The sequence below is a fragment of the Mesocricetus auratus genome, unplaced genomic scaffold, assembly GCF_017639785.1.
Source record: "Mesocricetus auratus isolate SY011 unplaced genomic scaffold, BCM_Maur_2.0 Super-Scaffold_100007, whole genome shotgun sequence".
Classification (NCBI taxonomy): domain Eukaryota; kingdom Metazoa; phylum Chordata; class Mammalia; order Rodentia; family Cricetidae; genus Mesocricetus; species Mesocricetus auratus.
This window is the reverse complement of record NW_024429191.1, coordinates 4,700,084-4,716,794: the sequence shown is the minus strand read 5'-3', so window position 1 is coordinate 4,716,794 and position 16,711 is coordinate 4,700,084. Positions and strand designations below refer to the sequence as shown.

The 16,711-nt window shown below is 42.8% G+C and overlaps 1 protein-coding gene across 9 annotated transcripts in view; it reads left to right on the top strand.

Annotated features, from left to right (window-relative positions):
• Positions 1 to 16,194, top strand: part of Rbfox1 (RNA binding fox-1 homolog 1) — a 2,068,553-nt gene extending 2,052,359 nt beyond the window's left edge. For 7 of the 9 annotated variants that reach the window (XM_040747948.1, XM_040747949.1, XM_040747950.1 and 4 more), the window contains 2 exons: positions 11,840 to 11,915; positions 12,294 to 16,194. In XM_040747948.1, coding sequence (XP_040603882.1) covers positions 11,840 to 11,915; positions 12,294 to 12,441 — 224 coding nt within the window. In that variant the 3' untranslated portion in view covers positions 12,442 to 16,194. The remainder of the gene's footprint in view (positions 1 to 11,839; positions 11,916 to 12,293) is intronic. The other 2 variants (XM_040747954.1, XM_040747956.1) reach the window with 1 other exon arrangement.
• The last annotated feature ends 517 nt before the right edge of the window (positions 16,195 to 16,711 follow it).

Here is a 16,711-nt window from a genome sequence, read left to right as displayed (position 1 = left end):
TCATACAGATGAAAAAGCATAGGATATACCTGTATGTAAAGTTGGACCAGGGCCAACAAGATAGCCAGTGAATAAAGGTGCTTGTTTCAAACCTGATAATTTGAATTTGATTCCAGGATTCTATATGGTAGGAATAAACCATCTTCCCAAAGATGCCCTCTGAGCTCCACATGCCTGCCTTGGCACTTGCATACCAATACGTATACACACATGCATGCACACGGAGTAAAAGTTAAAATGCACTAAAAATAAATTTGAAAGATAGAGTTGCAACATTTCTAACTAATCAGAAAAACAGCAGGGGAGAGGGACTCCAAGGTGCCATGCAGCTTTAGTTTCTTTCATGATCAGAGACACTTTCTAGACTAGGGTGACACTGTGAAGACATCCAAATCTAATCAGGGAATGAACCAAGTGTTTCATTTGTGTTGCTGTGTTAAAAAAACAACCAACAAAAATCAACCTAGGGAAAGAGAGAGTCTATTCTGTTTGTGGTTCTAAATTACAATCCTTCACTTGGGAGATACCAAGGCAGGAACTCAACTATCCAGTCACATTACTCCATTGTCAAGGACAAGAAGAATACAAGGGATACATACTGCACTCTTGCTATGGTCCAGCTTGCTTCAATCCTGTGTAGGTCAGGACCCTCTGATCAGGAAGTGATACCACCCACAATGGGCTGGGTTAAAGCAGCGCCCACAAACATGCCCATAGGGTGCCCTGTTAAAGACAATCAACTGAGACTTGTTCCCTAGTCTAAATTGCAACAAGTTGACAGTTGAAACTAATCATTACACCAGATGATTTTGCAGCTGAGAGTTCATCAAGTTGAGCAGACAACCAGGGTAGAGGCCATGCAATTAGGCATGCTTACCATTTTCAGGAACAAAATGTACAGGGTGATCAGAGCAAGTGTGTATCTTAGAGCTATCAGGGAGTAGTAAGAGCTCAGAGAGGCAACTCAGACAAGTTACAACTGGAAGGCTGTGAAACCATCTGGCATCTTCCATAATCACTGGGGATTCATTTCGGTCTCATTATTTAACATAGGCAGTCAGAGATCTTGATAGAGAACAGAAAAGGTATGCGATAAGAACAGGAGAAAAAAGCCTCTACGGAGATTCTTGACAGTGTAGAAAGGGGTGGTGACAGCCTCCAGCGATGCTTGGCTGTGGGATTTAATGAATTTTTGTTTTTGAAAGTTTTTGAACAATGTTTGATAGGAGAATAAACAGGACATGCTGGTAGGGTTGGGAAGTACAAGAACAGTCCATATTAAATGGGGCTCCTGGGTTACAGTCACCTTTCCTATGGCTGTGACAAAATGCCTGCCAAAGCAACTTAAGGAAAGAGGGTTTTTGTTTTAGCTCCCAGCTGAAAGGCACCATCCACCATAGCGGGAAAGGCACAGTGGCAGAAGACTGAGGCAGTAGATCACATTGGATCTACAGTCAAGAAGTAGAGAGTAATGAAAGCTTTAAATTTTTTTTAATATCTTGGAGCCCATCCATGGGATGGTACCACCCCCATTCAATGTGGAACTTCCTTCCTTGAGTAAACCAATCTAGAATCTTCCTCATAGATGTGCCAGAAATTTGTCTCCGAGATAGTGCTAGACCTTGTCAACTTGACAATCACTACTGACCATCACAACCCTCTCTCTTCCTCTAGTGTGGTATGAGAGTCATTTCTGGATGTAGAGGGTTGCAGTAAGTCTTTTGCCCATGTAACAGCTGTGTCTCTTTCGTGGGCTCTACTGAATTCTTCAGGCTTCATCAATAACTTGCTATTATTGAGTAAGTTATCTGTGCTGGCATGTAATAAGTTATATATCTACTTATGTATGTGTATAGGGGCTAGAGAACTGGCTCAGTCAGTAAAGTTCTTGCTATATATCATGAAGACCTGCTTCCAAACACCAGAACCCATATAGAAAAATAGACCCAGTTTCCAATGCTCATGATACCCCAGACAGTGTCTGCAAAATCCTAGCTAAATGAAAATAACAAAAGAGACTGTGAAGCAGGTCTCTTAAATAGTGGCGCAATATTTGGCACATTCAGGGCAGCAGGTTGAGTGTGAGCACTATTTCCTTACTGTATTCCCATTGAGCCTACATGCATACACATAGCTGCAATAAAATTTCAGATAATATTTAGAGGAAATTGCTAAATTGGTCATTCCTTTAATGGATCCTTCAGCAAGTTCCCTCTAATTGCCCCCCCCCCCCCCGCATCAGGGTCTTCTGATTGCTCAGCAAAGTTGTCAGGAAGAAAACTGACTTGTGGTTAATTGGTATTGTTGCCAGTGGAATGTGATGTGCACTTTGCTATAAGTACCAGAAACATAGAGGACATGTAAGCAAAGATATTTGGTAAAAGTAATAATTCTGTCTATTGTGAACTTACTGTATATGAGGCACTGTTCCAGGCTTGTGTAATGCAGTAACAATAAAATATAATCATAAAACCAAAATGTCCTTATCTATTTGCCTGGTAAAATTAGAGATATATAGATAATTCGAAAGTTACCTAAGTAGAAGGAGACAGCAGGGAAAATTTAGGACAAAAGTGTCATTATTAAATTCAGACTGTAAGCCCATTCAGTTCCCCTAGCCCTGGGCATTGGATTTCTGGGTCTGAAAAGGGAGCCTGAAAAACAGCATTTTAGCAAGTTTGCCCAGGCAGTTCCATAGCAGAGTTCTGCATATGCCTGGGAAGTATTTTCTATCCATTGGTAAGGAGAGTACTGGAGACTTTTCTGGATGTGGGTCTTCAACTATCATGACTTTGAGCCCCAAGATGTGTGGTTGGCCCATCTGTATTCAACTCAACCTAGGGGAAGCTCTCACATATGTACAGGCAGAGGTCATCATCTACAGCTTCCTCAGCCAGTAACTGATGCCTCTTTGGCAACTCACAAGCTCACCTCATCCCCACTCTAGCTGGAAGCCCTGTGCTGTCAGGATTCCTACCTTTATGTAGCAAAGGAGTAGCAGAGGCAGATGACTCCAGGGATTTCAAGCCTAAGTATCCTTAGCTACTGCTCAACTCCTCTTCTCTGTGGGAGATTATCAGATTACAGATCTGATGAAGTATGCAAACAGTTCTATGATTTGTGTGTATACTGTGCAGCTGCTGGGGTGCCACGGTGATTTTAAAGCATGATGGGAAATTCCTACTAACTTTTACTACAATGATGTTAAGACTGAAAGTGAAAGGTTTCTAAGAAGGTTTCCAGACGAGCATACTGTAAGGCCCAAAGTGGGACTTTTTGCATCTTCCTAAGTGGCCGCTGTTCTGCTTGTTGAATCTAGAATTGAAATTTTTATTTCAAACCTTCCCCACTGAGATTCGGACTAATGCAAGGCATTGAAACTGCATTGAGAGGACAGGAAAAATGATTTGATATGATTTGACAGGGATATAGAGTTCAATTTTCTGATATTCTATAGATATTGGATATGTGTGTGCATTTATGTCCATCACAAAGTTGTGTGATGGACATCCTTGTGCAAAGAAGAATCGATGAGACTTCCACAGTGATGCTGCAGCACTCAGAACATGCCTTCTATCCTCCTTCTGGGACAACTGGGGAGGACCATAAGGTTGAATCTGTGCTCAGTGACTCCTGAAGCTGATTGCTTTAAATTCAAGGTGAGGGAGTAAGCAAAGACTCGATCTGAAAGACCAGAGCCTTGTGGAGAGGAATGGAGTTGGCTTCTATCTCTACTTGTGTGCTCATTAGAGAGAGCATTTGATACATTAGGAGCTGACTTACAGCTGTTTTCAGTTTGGGTCTTGTTTGGTTCTCCTAATCTAGAGCATTTAGGGAGAATAAAAAGGCTATGTGTACATTATTGTAGAGAAAGACTTTGAGACCTGATACTCAGACTTCAGCTGGTCACTCCACAAAAAAAAAAAGAGTAGGAGTATTCTCAGGATTAACTGTGGCCTTCTGAATTCTTTTCAATACACACAAGTAATTGTCATCCTAATATTTTCAGGAGGGTCTTTATCCTATTGCAGAAAACCCCGATTGTGGTCTGTGGTAGTGGTAATCAAACCTTCCAATGGTGATGCTACAGACCTTCACTGCAGTGAAGCACTTCACTAAAGTGCTTCACACTGGCTGGAGATTAACCATTGCTTCTCAGCAGTCTGCCCCAAATATTGGCTACTATGAGCCTAGAATGATTCATCTTCATTGTCAGCTTAACCAGATTTAGAATCACCTAGAAGATTATAAAAATGTACCTCTGAAAGTTCATGGGAGGGTGTTTCCCTGGAGGATTAACTAAGGGTGTTGTGCCTAGGTTCTGAACCCCAAAGTCACCAAGAGTCCCATTTCGATGCAAAAGCAAAGAGTCTTTATTGTAGATGTTTAACAACCTAAACCCATTAGCTTGGGCCCTTCACCCTGCCACAGTGGCAGATGGCTGGAGAAAGACCCCTAGCAACCTCAAGGCAGGGACCTTAAAGGGCAGTGTAAGGGGAGTGTCTAGGGGTATGAAACAGTCTCAGGATTGATGTGCTTCCAAGTTTGGACGGCCTGCCCTGTGTTGATGGGTCAACTGGTTGTTATGGCCCATAGGCCCTCCCAGGGCGGTTGCCATGCTCTGCATGTCACTGTTGTGCACTGTCCGTAAAGCACAGCCCTGCCAGCTAACTTCTGATTGGTTTCTTGCCACAAGGAGGGCATCTGACCTCCTAGTGACCAGGACAGGAGTGGCAAGGTTATGCAAGCACATGGTAGCCTGTCATGGCTGCTAAAATGGGGAGGCTGGTCACTACAAGGGGAGAATGCCTGCCCTAAATGTATAATGCACCATCCTCATAGGCTGGCAACCCAAATAGAATGAAAAGGAAAGAGGCAGCCAACTAGCATAAGCACATTCCTCTCTGAGAATAGTTAGGATGCCCTGAACTGTGTGGGAATTAGCTAGTACTTCCGCCGCTTTAATCTGTGGAGGCCCAGCATTGTGTCAGTAAGATGTGAAAACTAACACATATCTCCAAACCTTCTCCACATGTTGTTTTATCCTTAGCCTAAAAGTCAGAAAGTGGTAGAATACAGCATTTTCCAGGGGAAAATTTTTGTGTTGAACCTCCTGGGTTGTCTGGTAGATACTGGCATGAAAGGGAGAAGGTGCCCACTTGTTTCACAAATAGGTCAACATGGTCCAGCCCAGGAATCTAAAAGACCTTCTGTGCTTTCAGACCAGTACAGTCTAAGCAGTATTTCTTGAGTCCTTTAAGGGAGAAGTTTGTCCCCGTTCTGAGCTCAGAGAAAGCCCAAGAGTCATGTGGTTTATGAGAGTCTGTATCCACAGAATTACAAGGGATTTCTAAGCAGATGTCTCCATGTTGAAATCTCTGAGATCTTACTCTGTTTGTTGGGAGGTTTTTGTTTGCTTGCTTGTTTTTATAAGTGAGAATAGGAACTGATTGATTTGAAAAGAATAATTCTCATTACACTTATTCTGGAAAATGGATGGATGGGCCCTGAGTCAAGGAAGGAATTAACTAATACTAGCTATAGTAGACTGGAGACCCTAAAGGCCATGTGCCTTCTGAGTTCTCCACCCCTTCCCCTCATGCTGGCTACAGCTCCTTTCCCCCTCCCAGTCCCTGGAAAGAATGGAGGGTGTGGTCCAAACAAGCACCCACTTGTTTAGGATCCTTTGTGCTCCAAATGCATTCCCCTCCCCTCACCAGAGGAGGAAATTATGCCTCCACCAGCAGGAAAACAAGCCAACAGGCTTTCTTTTGAATCTTTCCATCTTCATTTGGCAAAGTCCTCAGAACTCGCCAGATGAGAGCGATCAAATAGGATGAATATCTGAGTGGGATAAAAAGGCCTTGTACAATTTAAGTCTCCATCTCCAACCTCCTCACTGCCTCAGAGTCTCACCAAGGTAGGTGGTAGGATGGGCCAACAATCTTTAAAGACTCTGTTGGCCCTTCATTAAAAAGTGAAAGGGAAGCTCTGTTGATCCCAGGGCTTCCCACAGATCACCAGTTAGAACCCCTGGGCCCTCACTTGCAATATGTTTGTTACTACCCTGGATTCAGGCTATATAGTTCACCTCTAAAGAGAAGACTGCACTGACTGGGGTACAATCACTGTCCTAGAGAAGCACACCGATGCAACTGTCCCTCTGCAGTCATTCTTCCTGCAGGAGAGACACAAGTTAGTTGCTTCTCTGACACAACTGGACTGGCTAGGAAGGTCATACCACCTTGTAAACTTCATTTCAGGGGTGAACAGACTTCACCTACCTTTCTGCCCCACAGGGATTCTCCCAGCTGTCTCTGAGACTGGAGGCATGGGAAAGTAATGTAAAGGAGATCATAAAAGACTCTTAATTGAAAAGGAGTGAAATTAATTACACCGCACTTACTACATCCTTAGAAGAAAACTGTGAGACTGTTGTAATTCTGCCTGAGCAACCCACGCAGGCACATCACATTTCATTAGCACCCTGCTTGTCTTAACTAGATTTTTGAAAACATTAATAATAAGCACTATTTATACATCTCAGTAGAATTGACAAAAACATTTTTAAAAAATGTATGGATTCAGAGTCAGCTGCTAGTGGCGCACGCCTTTAATCCCAGCACTTGGGAGGCAGAGGCAGGTGGATCTCTGAGTTTGAGGCCAGCCTGGTCTACAAAGCAAGTTCCAGGATTGCCAAAGCTACAGAAAAACCCCATTTCAACTCCACCCAGGCAAAATGGGGCTATGAAGATGTATGCAAGTATGCTGATGGCAGAATCCCAGCCCTCAAGTAGAAGTAGGTGGGTATGACAGCAAGCTGGCCAATTTGCAAGCTCCCAGGGTCAGCAAAAGACCTCGTTTCAGGAAATGAAGAGAGCAATCAAAGAGGACACCTAACATTAACCTCTAACCCTTAAACGTATGCCCAGGATCAACGTCTGGCATTTCCATGCATCAGCACACACGTACAAAAACACATGCATAAAAACACACTCTGTACATCCATATGCATACAAATAAAAATACAGGTTCCTGTCTCGCATTCAATGGTGAGAAACATCATTCACTTCACTGCAATATAACCTTGAGTTCAAATACAGCAATTGAAGCTACAGCTGTAACTTACAAATTAGATAGATCTTGATTCCACAGCATTTGTAATTGGGTTGCTGGAAGTACCTGTGAGTATATTAGAATAGAACCCTTCAGCTGCCTCAGAAATCAAAATTACAGGCAGTAGGAAGAGGGCAGCTTGTGAGATGCTACGTTAGAAGCCTTGCATCCTAATGTTTTCCAGTCTCTATGGATGGTTTGAAAATGTGTCAGGCTTGTTCTTGAGGATTTCACATGCAAACTTGGCAGAACTCAAATAGGCACACACTATTTTGGAGTGGGAAAGATGTGTATCTGAGAAAGAGGTCCACAATCTTGCCTGACTTAGGAGAACAAGGACAGTGTAAAAACAGGACTTGGATGTGGAGGTTCTTGGCTTTCTCCCTAAGACCTCATGCTGCCTCCTTGTTTTAACTTGAGGCCTTGTGGCTGCAAACCAGCATAAAGCAGCCAAGCAAGGAGGCATCCACCTTGTGTTTTACTTCCTCATAAGGGATTTAGACTTTGTGGCCATTTGTCTAGTGTTTGAAATCTAGACGGGGTGCAAAGCTCCACATTCCATTTTAAAAGTCCCCGGTTGTTTGTTTGTCTGTTCTTTTTTCTGTATCTTGAAGGACTTTGAATGCCTGTTAGAGGCTAAGCAGAATGCTTAGCAAGTATATTCTAAAGAATCTTTCTACTGGTGGAATATATAGTATGGTCCTGGGAAGACAGCTGAGTGGGAGCAAGCACTTGCTTTCTAAGTGTGAGAACCCAAGTCTGAATGCCAAGTGCACAGGTAAAATATTAGGCATAGCTGCATGTATCTGTAACCCCCAGACTGGGGAACTGGGGAGTGGAAACAAACAGATCCAGATCCCAGAGCTCATTAGTAAGCCAGTCAAGTCAATATGAATCTTGGGCTCGAAACACACACACACACACACACACACACACACACACACACACACACACACACATACACATACTCCTAATGGTAGATCCTACTGGTATAATTGTAAAAGCAAGGCAAATAGCTCCATGGACGTAGGCCCTAGTCCCAGGACCTACATAGTGGAAGGAGCAGTCCAACTAAGCAGCAATTTGTCCTCTTTATTTTGAGACATGTGCAGTGACATACACATGCCTCCCCCCATACTATATATATGTATATATGTATAATTTTTAAATAAAGAGAAATTACAATATACTTACAAGTATCTTTAAAATCCTGCCTCTCTCCTCCTCTTTACTCTTCCTTCATCCAAAGGTCCACACCTACGGAGCACACATAACCTGAGCCTCATGGGCCTTTCTTATCAAAGGTGAACAACCATGTAGAAAAGTAGATAAAATTATCAGAGGTGTGCCATGTGGCATTAAGGGTGGACAAGGCTGGAATGTAGCCTTCAGAAAGGGTGGACAGAAAAGGAGGCAGCATTTGGACATTTAACCCAAAACATAAATGCTGAAATGGTTCAAGTGTAAGAAGAGTGAATGGTCAGGTCCTGAGACTGGATTTACCTGTGTCTAAGGACTATAAATGAGACCAGAGTGCCTAGGACACAGGAACCATGGGCTTCATGGGAACAAATTAAGGACTGAAAGGGAGATAGAAGATACGGTTCTGGAGTCCATGGGAAACCACTTAAGCAGAAGAATGGTGAGGTACAATTTACATAGATTTACATTTAATTAAACAGAGAAATGGGTGGGTGAATAGAAAACAAAGGATGGATGGACAGAGTACATGGATCCGAAACTATAAATAACTTTTAATTTGAAAGGATTCAAGTTGGGCAAAGATTGCTGAATTCGAGCTGATATAACATGGGTGTCCTCTACCATGGTAGTGATACTATATGTGGAATTCAGTGAGTAAATTCCTGTTTTCTTAAGGTTGCTGGTTTGTTGGAATTGGGGCCAGGAGAGTTTCATGGTCTGATTACATCTTGTCCAGTTTTACCCGAAATGGTGGTGTATAAGATAATATCATCCCAGGTCAGATCCTAACACGACAGCCAGACACATGTAGCCCTCACTCTTGTGGAAGTCTCTGGGAACTGCTGCTCTTTGTTCAGGCCATGCTTAGCCAGCTCTGGGGACACTAGGGTGCCTACGTGCCTGGCATGTCTGCTGAAGAAGCACTCCTCAAGTCCCCATCTTCCCTAATAACCTTGTGTCTAAATTGTGGTGTCATACAAGGGCGTGTTTGGAAATTAGCATCTGAAAGAAGCTTCCGTGCTCTCTGTTAGAGCTGACATGGTCCCTTTTCCTCAGTGGAAATGAAATTTATTAATCATCATAAAACCATGGTATTCTGAAGGTAGCGGTCACCCCGAGGAGAACGAGAGACTTCTCATTTGGGAGGAACAGTTTGGGGCTGCTGTTTTTTTCTTCAGTCTTCGAAGAGAGTGTTGCCAAGTTGTTACCTTGGGTTTTCTGCAAGTGTTAGAGTCTCAAAGTGATTAGAGCAGAAAAGAGGATGGAAGCTGTGCTTTTCATTCAGTTCCTTCAGCTTTTCCCCAAGAAGTGGACTCCTATAGATGTGCAGGTACTTATGAACATACATGCTTGTGTATGGAGGCCAGAGGACAACCTGCCATTCCTTAGGACACTACATACTTCCTTCTTTTTGGGGGGGATGTTCTGTAATTATTTCTCACTGGCCTGGAATTTGCCAAGTAAGCCAAGCTGACTGCTCACTAAGTTCCAGGGACCCACCTGCTTCTACCTCCCCTTACCACCACACTTAGCATTTTTTAAGATAAGAGCTTGGGAACTCTAACTCAGGTAAAACAAGAACCTGACCAATTCAGCTCTCTTCCCACTCTAAAGTATACTTTGTTGTCACAGTAAAACTATTGTCCAAATTAAAAACAAGTTGTTCTAAATTTCCATCTTCACACTCACAGTGAGGAACTCTGTGGGCTATTGCTTAACATATGCCCTACGGTCCTTGTCTTCTGTTAATGTAACCAGATTTGCCAAGTGAGATATTAACAAACAATACAAATCTATAGAATAGAACCAAATGCAGCCATCATGTTAGCATACCCTCATATCCTCCAGCCTTGACCTTGAATCTACTACTACTCTCAGAAAGTGGGTTCTGGTAAAAATTTTTGTTTTTAATGAACAAAGGCACACAAAGGTATTTGAATGAAAGAAAAGGGAGCATGAGATGACCATTTGTTAGCTTCAAAGAGAAGTGTGTGTCTGAACAGAAGCACCCATTGCAGCATTGCTGCAGAGGACCTGGGAGCCCTGGCTGGGTGCTGAAGACTGAACTATGCGATTTCAGCTTCAAGCTCTTGAAAACAGGCAGGGAGGGTGTGGCAGTGAGAGAATGTTCTTGGAATTTGTATTTCTTGGCCATTGGGAAGCTAATTGACTTGCCAGCAGGGGAGAAAGCTCTAACATGCAACCAACAGAGTCACTGTCCAGATCACCCTTCCCTGCCTTTTTTGATCTTGCTATGCCTGCCTCTTTCTCCCCTAGAGAGCACTCTCTTCAGAAACCACATGTGCTAGAGTCTCCATGGCAGACTTACCTTGAGGGACCCTATTCCACCCTATCCTTTCCATCTGCAGATCGCATCTGAGCTTTGGTCAGTATCAACATCTCATTGTTCAAGCCTTCTCCAGAAAGTTGTCTGTGAAGGATGTCAAACAAGCAAGGACGTATTACGAAGCAAGTGTGCACGTCACCCTGAGAGGTTCAGTGGTCCCCACCAGTTCTATCCAACATGTCACTAACGGCATGTGAAGTAAACTCATGATGTGTGTAGTGTTCCATCCTAGGAGTTCACTGAAAACCCAGGGCACACGCTTTCCATCCCCTGTTCATTTTCATTCTAATGCCAGCCTTGGACGCTATAGTAGTTGAGGCAAGAAAGATACAGGAGAGAAGTCAAAAGTTCAGGAAGTACTACTGAAATACCTTGCTCCAAATATTGCTATTTCAAGAACTGGGCCAAGGATGGATGAGATACGGGGACGAGAAATCAAAACCAAACCAGGCTATGGTGTCTATGCTTGACCCAGGGGCCCCACAGTCCCTTCATGGGTGTCATGCTCTTTGGCAATCTGAAGTATTGGACAGGAGCTTCACTGACAGATCACTGCACTCTTTCTGAAGTATCTAATCTCATTTGCTTGGTGACAGTCAAATCAGATGGAAAGACATCTACCTACCCATCTACTCTTAAGCATTAAATTATATCTGGGACACTGGAATTCTCAAGAACAGTCTCTCTAGTGTTTGCTTCCTGCCTGCCTCAAACTCTGATGTAGCTACCTCACAGTGGGGGAGAATGTAGAAGTGTGTGTGTGTGTGTGTGTGTGTGTGTGTGTGTGTGTGTGTGTTTACCATCACATGCCACATCTATGGCAGTGGTCCCTGAGATCTTGCCACCAAGGTTTTCTTGGTTTGTGTAAATGTACTTTGTGATGTTCCAAAGACTAAGTCATACAACGATGCACTTCTCAGAATGAATCCCCATCATTAATTTGCACGTGACTGTATATGGAATACATCCCTATGACCAGCTGTGTTAAATGGACCACCATGCTCAGACTAAGTTTCTTAGTACACCGTGGTGGAGTGGGGATGTTTCGTGTTTTAGGGTAAGCACAGCCCCTCTGTGATGTCTTGGTATTCCGCATCGTATGTTGGAGTTACTGCGCTGTTTGCGCTGTGCCTGTGTGTGATGGACCAATCTCACCTCTTCTTCCCTTCGCAGTTACGGACGAGTTTATGCTGCAGACCCCTACCACCACACACTTGCTCCAGCCCCCACCTACGGCGTTGGTGCCATGGTGAGTAGCAATTCCTCCTTGTCCTCTGCTCTTCCTGCCTTTCTCCCTGCCCTCCCACCCCCAGCTGGGGCCTCAGTATGGGCTGATGGTTGAAGTCCTCTCACTTTCCCTTAATTGAATTTGTCTCTTGTGCTAACAGCAGCTAAAATGCCACATTAATCCTCCCAGTAAACTTGATAAATGTCTTAATTTCTTGGCAATATAGTGCATGTAAGTTATTATATTTCTAATTTTGCAAGTCTCACCTAGCGAGCACTTACCTTAATGGAATAATTAGTCATTTTGATAATTAAATCCATCACTAACGGAATGCAGTGTCAATGCAGAACTTTTTTTTTCCTTTTTTTCCCTTCCCTCCCGTGCTGCTCATTCACATAGCCCCAAGGTTCCAGCCCCAGCACAGACTTCAGAGGAGCTAAGCTGCACACTTCCAGGCCTCTGCTGTCAGGCAGCTGAGAATCTGCCTGCCTCTCCTCCCCTTTTACAATTCATGTTTAAAGTCATAGTCGCCCAGGAGAGAAAGTAGACAGCGGGGCACACTTTGTGTGTGTGCCTAGTATATAAGAAATTAAGGAATCAGCTGGCTTTGGGGGTTGTCTTGTTTTCCTTTTTTTTTTCCTTGGGGAGGTGGGAAGTATGGGATTTTGTTTTTGTTTTGGGACGGGTAAGGGGGAGGGCAAAGGGGGGGCAAGGGTGGGGTGAATTTGCCTGTACTTGTTCAAACTTCTATGCACTAAAACTCTTGAGTCCAGTAAGACGTGCCCATCGCGTGAGAGCATATGCGATCATTACAGCGCTTTGGCATGCAGTCTTCTGCTTGAGTCAAGAATATCAGTCCTCTTCCTAAAAATCAGCCCCACAGGCATTCACTGGAATCGCCAATACTTTCAGCAAAGGAAATGGCTAAGTGTCACCTCATAGCCGTAGAAAGCTCTGGTCAGACAGTTCCCTGGTCATGTAAACTCAAGCAGCAGTAGGAAAGCCTACCACTCTACATTTACACAAGCTTAATCATATCCAGCATACCCCTGTCCCACCCTTCCACAGTCAGAATCCATAGGTTCCTAGCTTCATCCAGAAGCATCCCTCCCCCCCTTTTTTTCTTCAATTTGGTATGCAACAACCCCATTTCAACACCTAGGCCACTTGAGGAAAGGGGTGGAAGGAGAACCAAATCCCTACATTCAGTAAATCATCATCTAGAATCATTGTTGAATGTAGACAGAGCTTCTCCCAGTGGAGCATCATAGCAGTTAATCTGTTCATCAAAGAATCAAGCCAATAAAATGAGTATCCACTGTTCATTTGTAAACTGGAGTCCTTATAGCTAGCAGGACCAGTGGATCCAGTTCTGTTTCCTGGGGATTTTTTTCCATAAGGAGTTGCAGAGGCCATGGGAAGGGGATAGGGGTGCCCTCTATTTTGGTTGGTTTTGAGTGTCTATTTTTTTTAAACATTAGTCTTTTTGATGAGCCACATGTTACAAAAGGAAAAATGTAAAAAAACACACCCCTCAAATTGCTTTGTTTCAGAATGCTTTTGCGCCCTTGACTGATGCCAAGACTAGGAGCCATGCTGATGATGTGGGTCTCGTTCTTTCTTCATTGCAGGCTAGTATATACCGAGGGGGATACAACCGTTTTGCTCCATATTAAATGGCAAAATCATTAACAAACAAACAAAAACAAACAAACAAAAACAACCTTCCAATGTGGGGAGAGAGAAAGCTTTCCGAGGCCTGAGTGTTGCAACACATGTAGTAGGACATCATTTTAGCAACTCAAAGAAAACAACAAAATAAAAAGAGGAAAAAAATACATTTTTTATCTTATACCTCAGATATTTTGTTCTGTGTATTTTAATATTGTGGGTCTTTGGTTTCTGAAGGTTCTCGTAGTTCAGTTGCTGGCTGTAGGAGTTTTTGTGGTTGATCTAGAGAGAGGCTAGATATGAATTAAAAACTGCTTTAGGGCCATATCCAGAGTACTATATTATGTAAATGAATTATATGCCGAACATGAGGCTACTGGGGTTAAGGTGTTTGGGAGGAGTCTAGGTGACAAGTCATTCTTTCTGCATCTATATTATTTTATTCTGTGAAGGGGAGGCCGGGAGGGGCTTAGGGGTTTGGGACTAGGGTTTGGCTGAAAGAAAAATATATATATATATATATAGTAACTGATGAATCTAAATGACCCACTGCACCAACGATCATAAATCTACGGTTCTAAGTTACTCCCGGCAAAGTCAAGCCAAAGGCTCTGTTAAGAAACTGCTTCTTCTGGCACTGAGATTGGAGGTGAAGGAAGCTGTGTAAGTCCACCCTCTTATCATTCCACCCACACTACTCAGCTTCTTACCTACCCACTAGTTATTTAAGCAAAGACTACTAGTTAGGCCATCAATAAGCATTCTTTTTATATTTCTTCCAGTATGAGAAATTATTGATATCACTGCTGACTTTTATATTATGGGAGGGAAAATTAACATTAATAAAAAGGTGATTAAAAAAGCACTGTTTCTATTTTTTTCTTTTTTTCCAAAAAAAAGAAAGTAATAAAAACTTAAATTCTTTGTACCAGTTAAAATATGTATAAAATTTACATCTGTGCAGTGGAGTTATGTTCTAGAAACAGTCTCTGAGGCTTTAGTTTTAGCTTAGTAGATTAACTGTTAGAGACAGACGTATAATTTTTATGGAATTACATGATAATCATATCTGGATTTATAGTCGCATTTTACAAGTATCGCAATCATTGAATAGAGATAATCACGGTATTTTCATCAGCTTGATACTTTTTGAAAACATGACTGCGCTGTGAGCAACTTGCAATTTTTCATTCTGTGAGAGCCTGCCCTCCCCTCTCCCCAGTGCCCCAGGGTTATCTGAAACTGGTATCTTTACTTCTGTCTCCGAGGCCCAAGAGGATTGTCAGAAGGAAAGGAAAACAAGACTAAAAAACGACACTAGAACTCCCCCACCGCCAGAGAACAGTGTTTGTCCCATTCTTTCTTGGATGCAGGGCCAGAGCGACACAGCCGAAAAATTGCAGCTTGTGATTTTCTTCTGTTTGAATCCCCCCCCCATGTTGTCCTGTTTACAAGTTAACCTAAGTTGGGGTATCTGTCATGGGTCTTCCTGTTTTTGTATTTAAATTATAAAATATCAGCAAGCTGTCCCCCTGAGTAGCGTTACCGCCTGTGTGTGCAGTGCAGGCCCCATGGCACGCACTTTAGTAAGTTATCAACTCACGCTGTGAACCTGCCAATCCGCTGTAACAACCGCTTTAAAATCAAAACCAAACAAAACTTTAAAAAGAAAAAAAAAGTGTTTGTGATCCAGCTTTTCCTAGTCATCCTACGTGCATGCCCGTAAGATCGGTTGGATATTAAACCATCAATAAAGTTTCATGAGATTTGAAAACAAAGTTTCTGTAGCTTCGATATCTAAGACAGATGGTCATGGTTTGGGAAAGAAAGAAAAGGAAAGGGCGAGGAGGGGAAGGGAGAGAACCTGCTGAATTGATGAGAAGAGAAAAACCTAGAAATTGGTCTTTTTTCTCCTTTCTGAGTGGGGAGAGTCTGCGTGGCAGCATCACTCAAAAATTCTCTCTCCCCACCTGCTACAGTGGGATGGCCATGTGCGCAACTGGTTGATGTTGTCCAAGGCAACCATTCATTATGATGCTGTAGCGTTTGACCCCAGATGGGATAGCTAGTGGTAGAAAGGGGGCTGCAGAAGGATCAACAGATTCCTCCCAGTCGCCCCAGCTTTCCAAGCCCAGAACCTGCGTTGTGTATGAAATCACAAACATGGAATTCTTACTGTGCTGGCTAAAGTAAAACTCATTTGCAGTTTTGATTTTCATCAATGAAATGTACTTTCCCCCATGACTGTATGTAGTTTTAATAAAATCATTTAGAGCAAGTGGGTGCCAACCGATGTCGCAGAATCTTTTGTCTAGGCACTCTGCTGAGCTGCCGATAAGTCGTTTTAAAATGTCATGTCAGAGGTGTAAACAAACCTTTTGGATTTTTTAAAAAACAACAGTATTTATTTGGAATGTTTTCATTTATCTAAATAACTATTGCTATTATGAATTATGAAAAAAGATTAATGTGGCATATAGTGACTTCTTAACACTCATCACTCAATCTGCAAACCCAGAAATGTGTATATCTGTCTTTAGAAATTAGTGTTTATATCACTTACAGTGGTTTGTGAATAAAGAAAACTGGTTTGTAATATCAAAAAATAAAAGCTTAGTCTGAAAAGGTACCTGTCAGTTGGTGGTCTCAGTTCTTCTGCCTCTGTGGATTTCTTTACAAGGTCAACATACACACACACACACACACACACACACACACCACAATCATCTGTATAATATGCTTGCAGCAACACTTCAGGAATGATAGGCTAATATTACAGGCAAAACAGTAGAGATACAAAGAGGTTAGTTAATGTAAGATCACAGAGCATGTGATGGAGAGAATTTCTGTCTGGCCAAGCATAACTTGAGAAGCAAGATTTTGACGCTGACTGTCTGCTGAATAACTTAGGTCTCCAGTCCTCTTTCTGTATCCAAGGTTGTCTGAATAGCATGAATTCTGAGGAAAGGTACCTGAATTAGCAAAGTGCAATCATGAGAACCAGAGTTCGGGTCCTTAGCACTCACACAAAACAGCTGGGCATGATGGCACCCATCTGTAATCCTAGCACTGAGGAGTTGGAGGTAGCAGGATCCCTAAGGCTCACTGGCCAGCTAGTCTTGCTGAATTGTTCAGCTCCAGGTTCA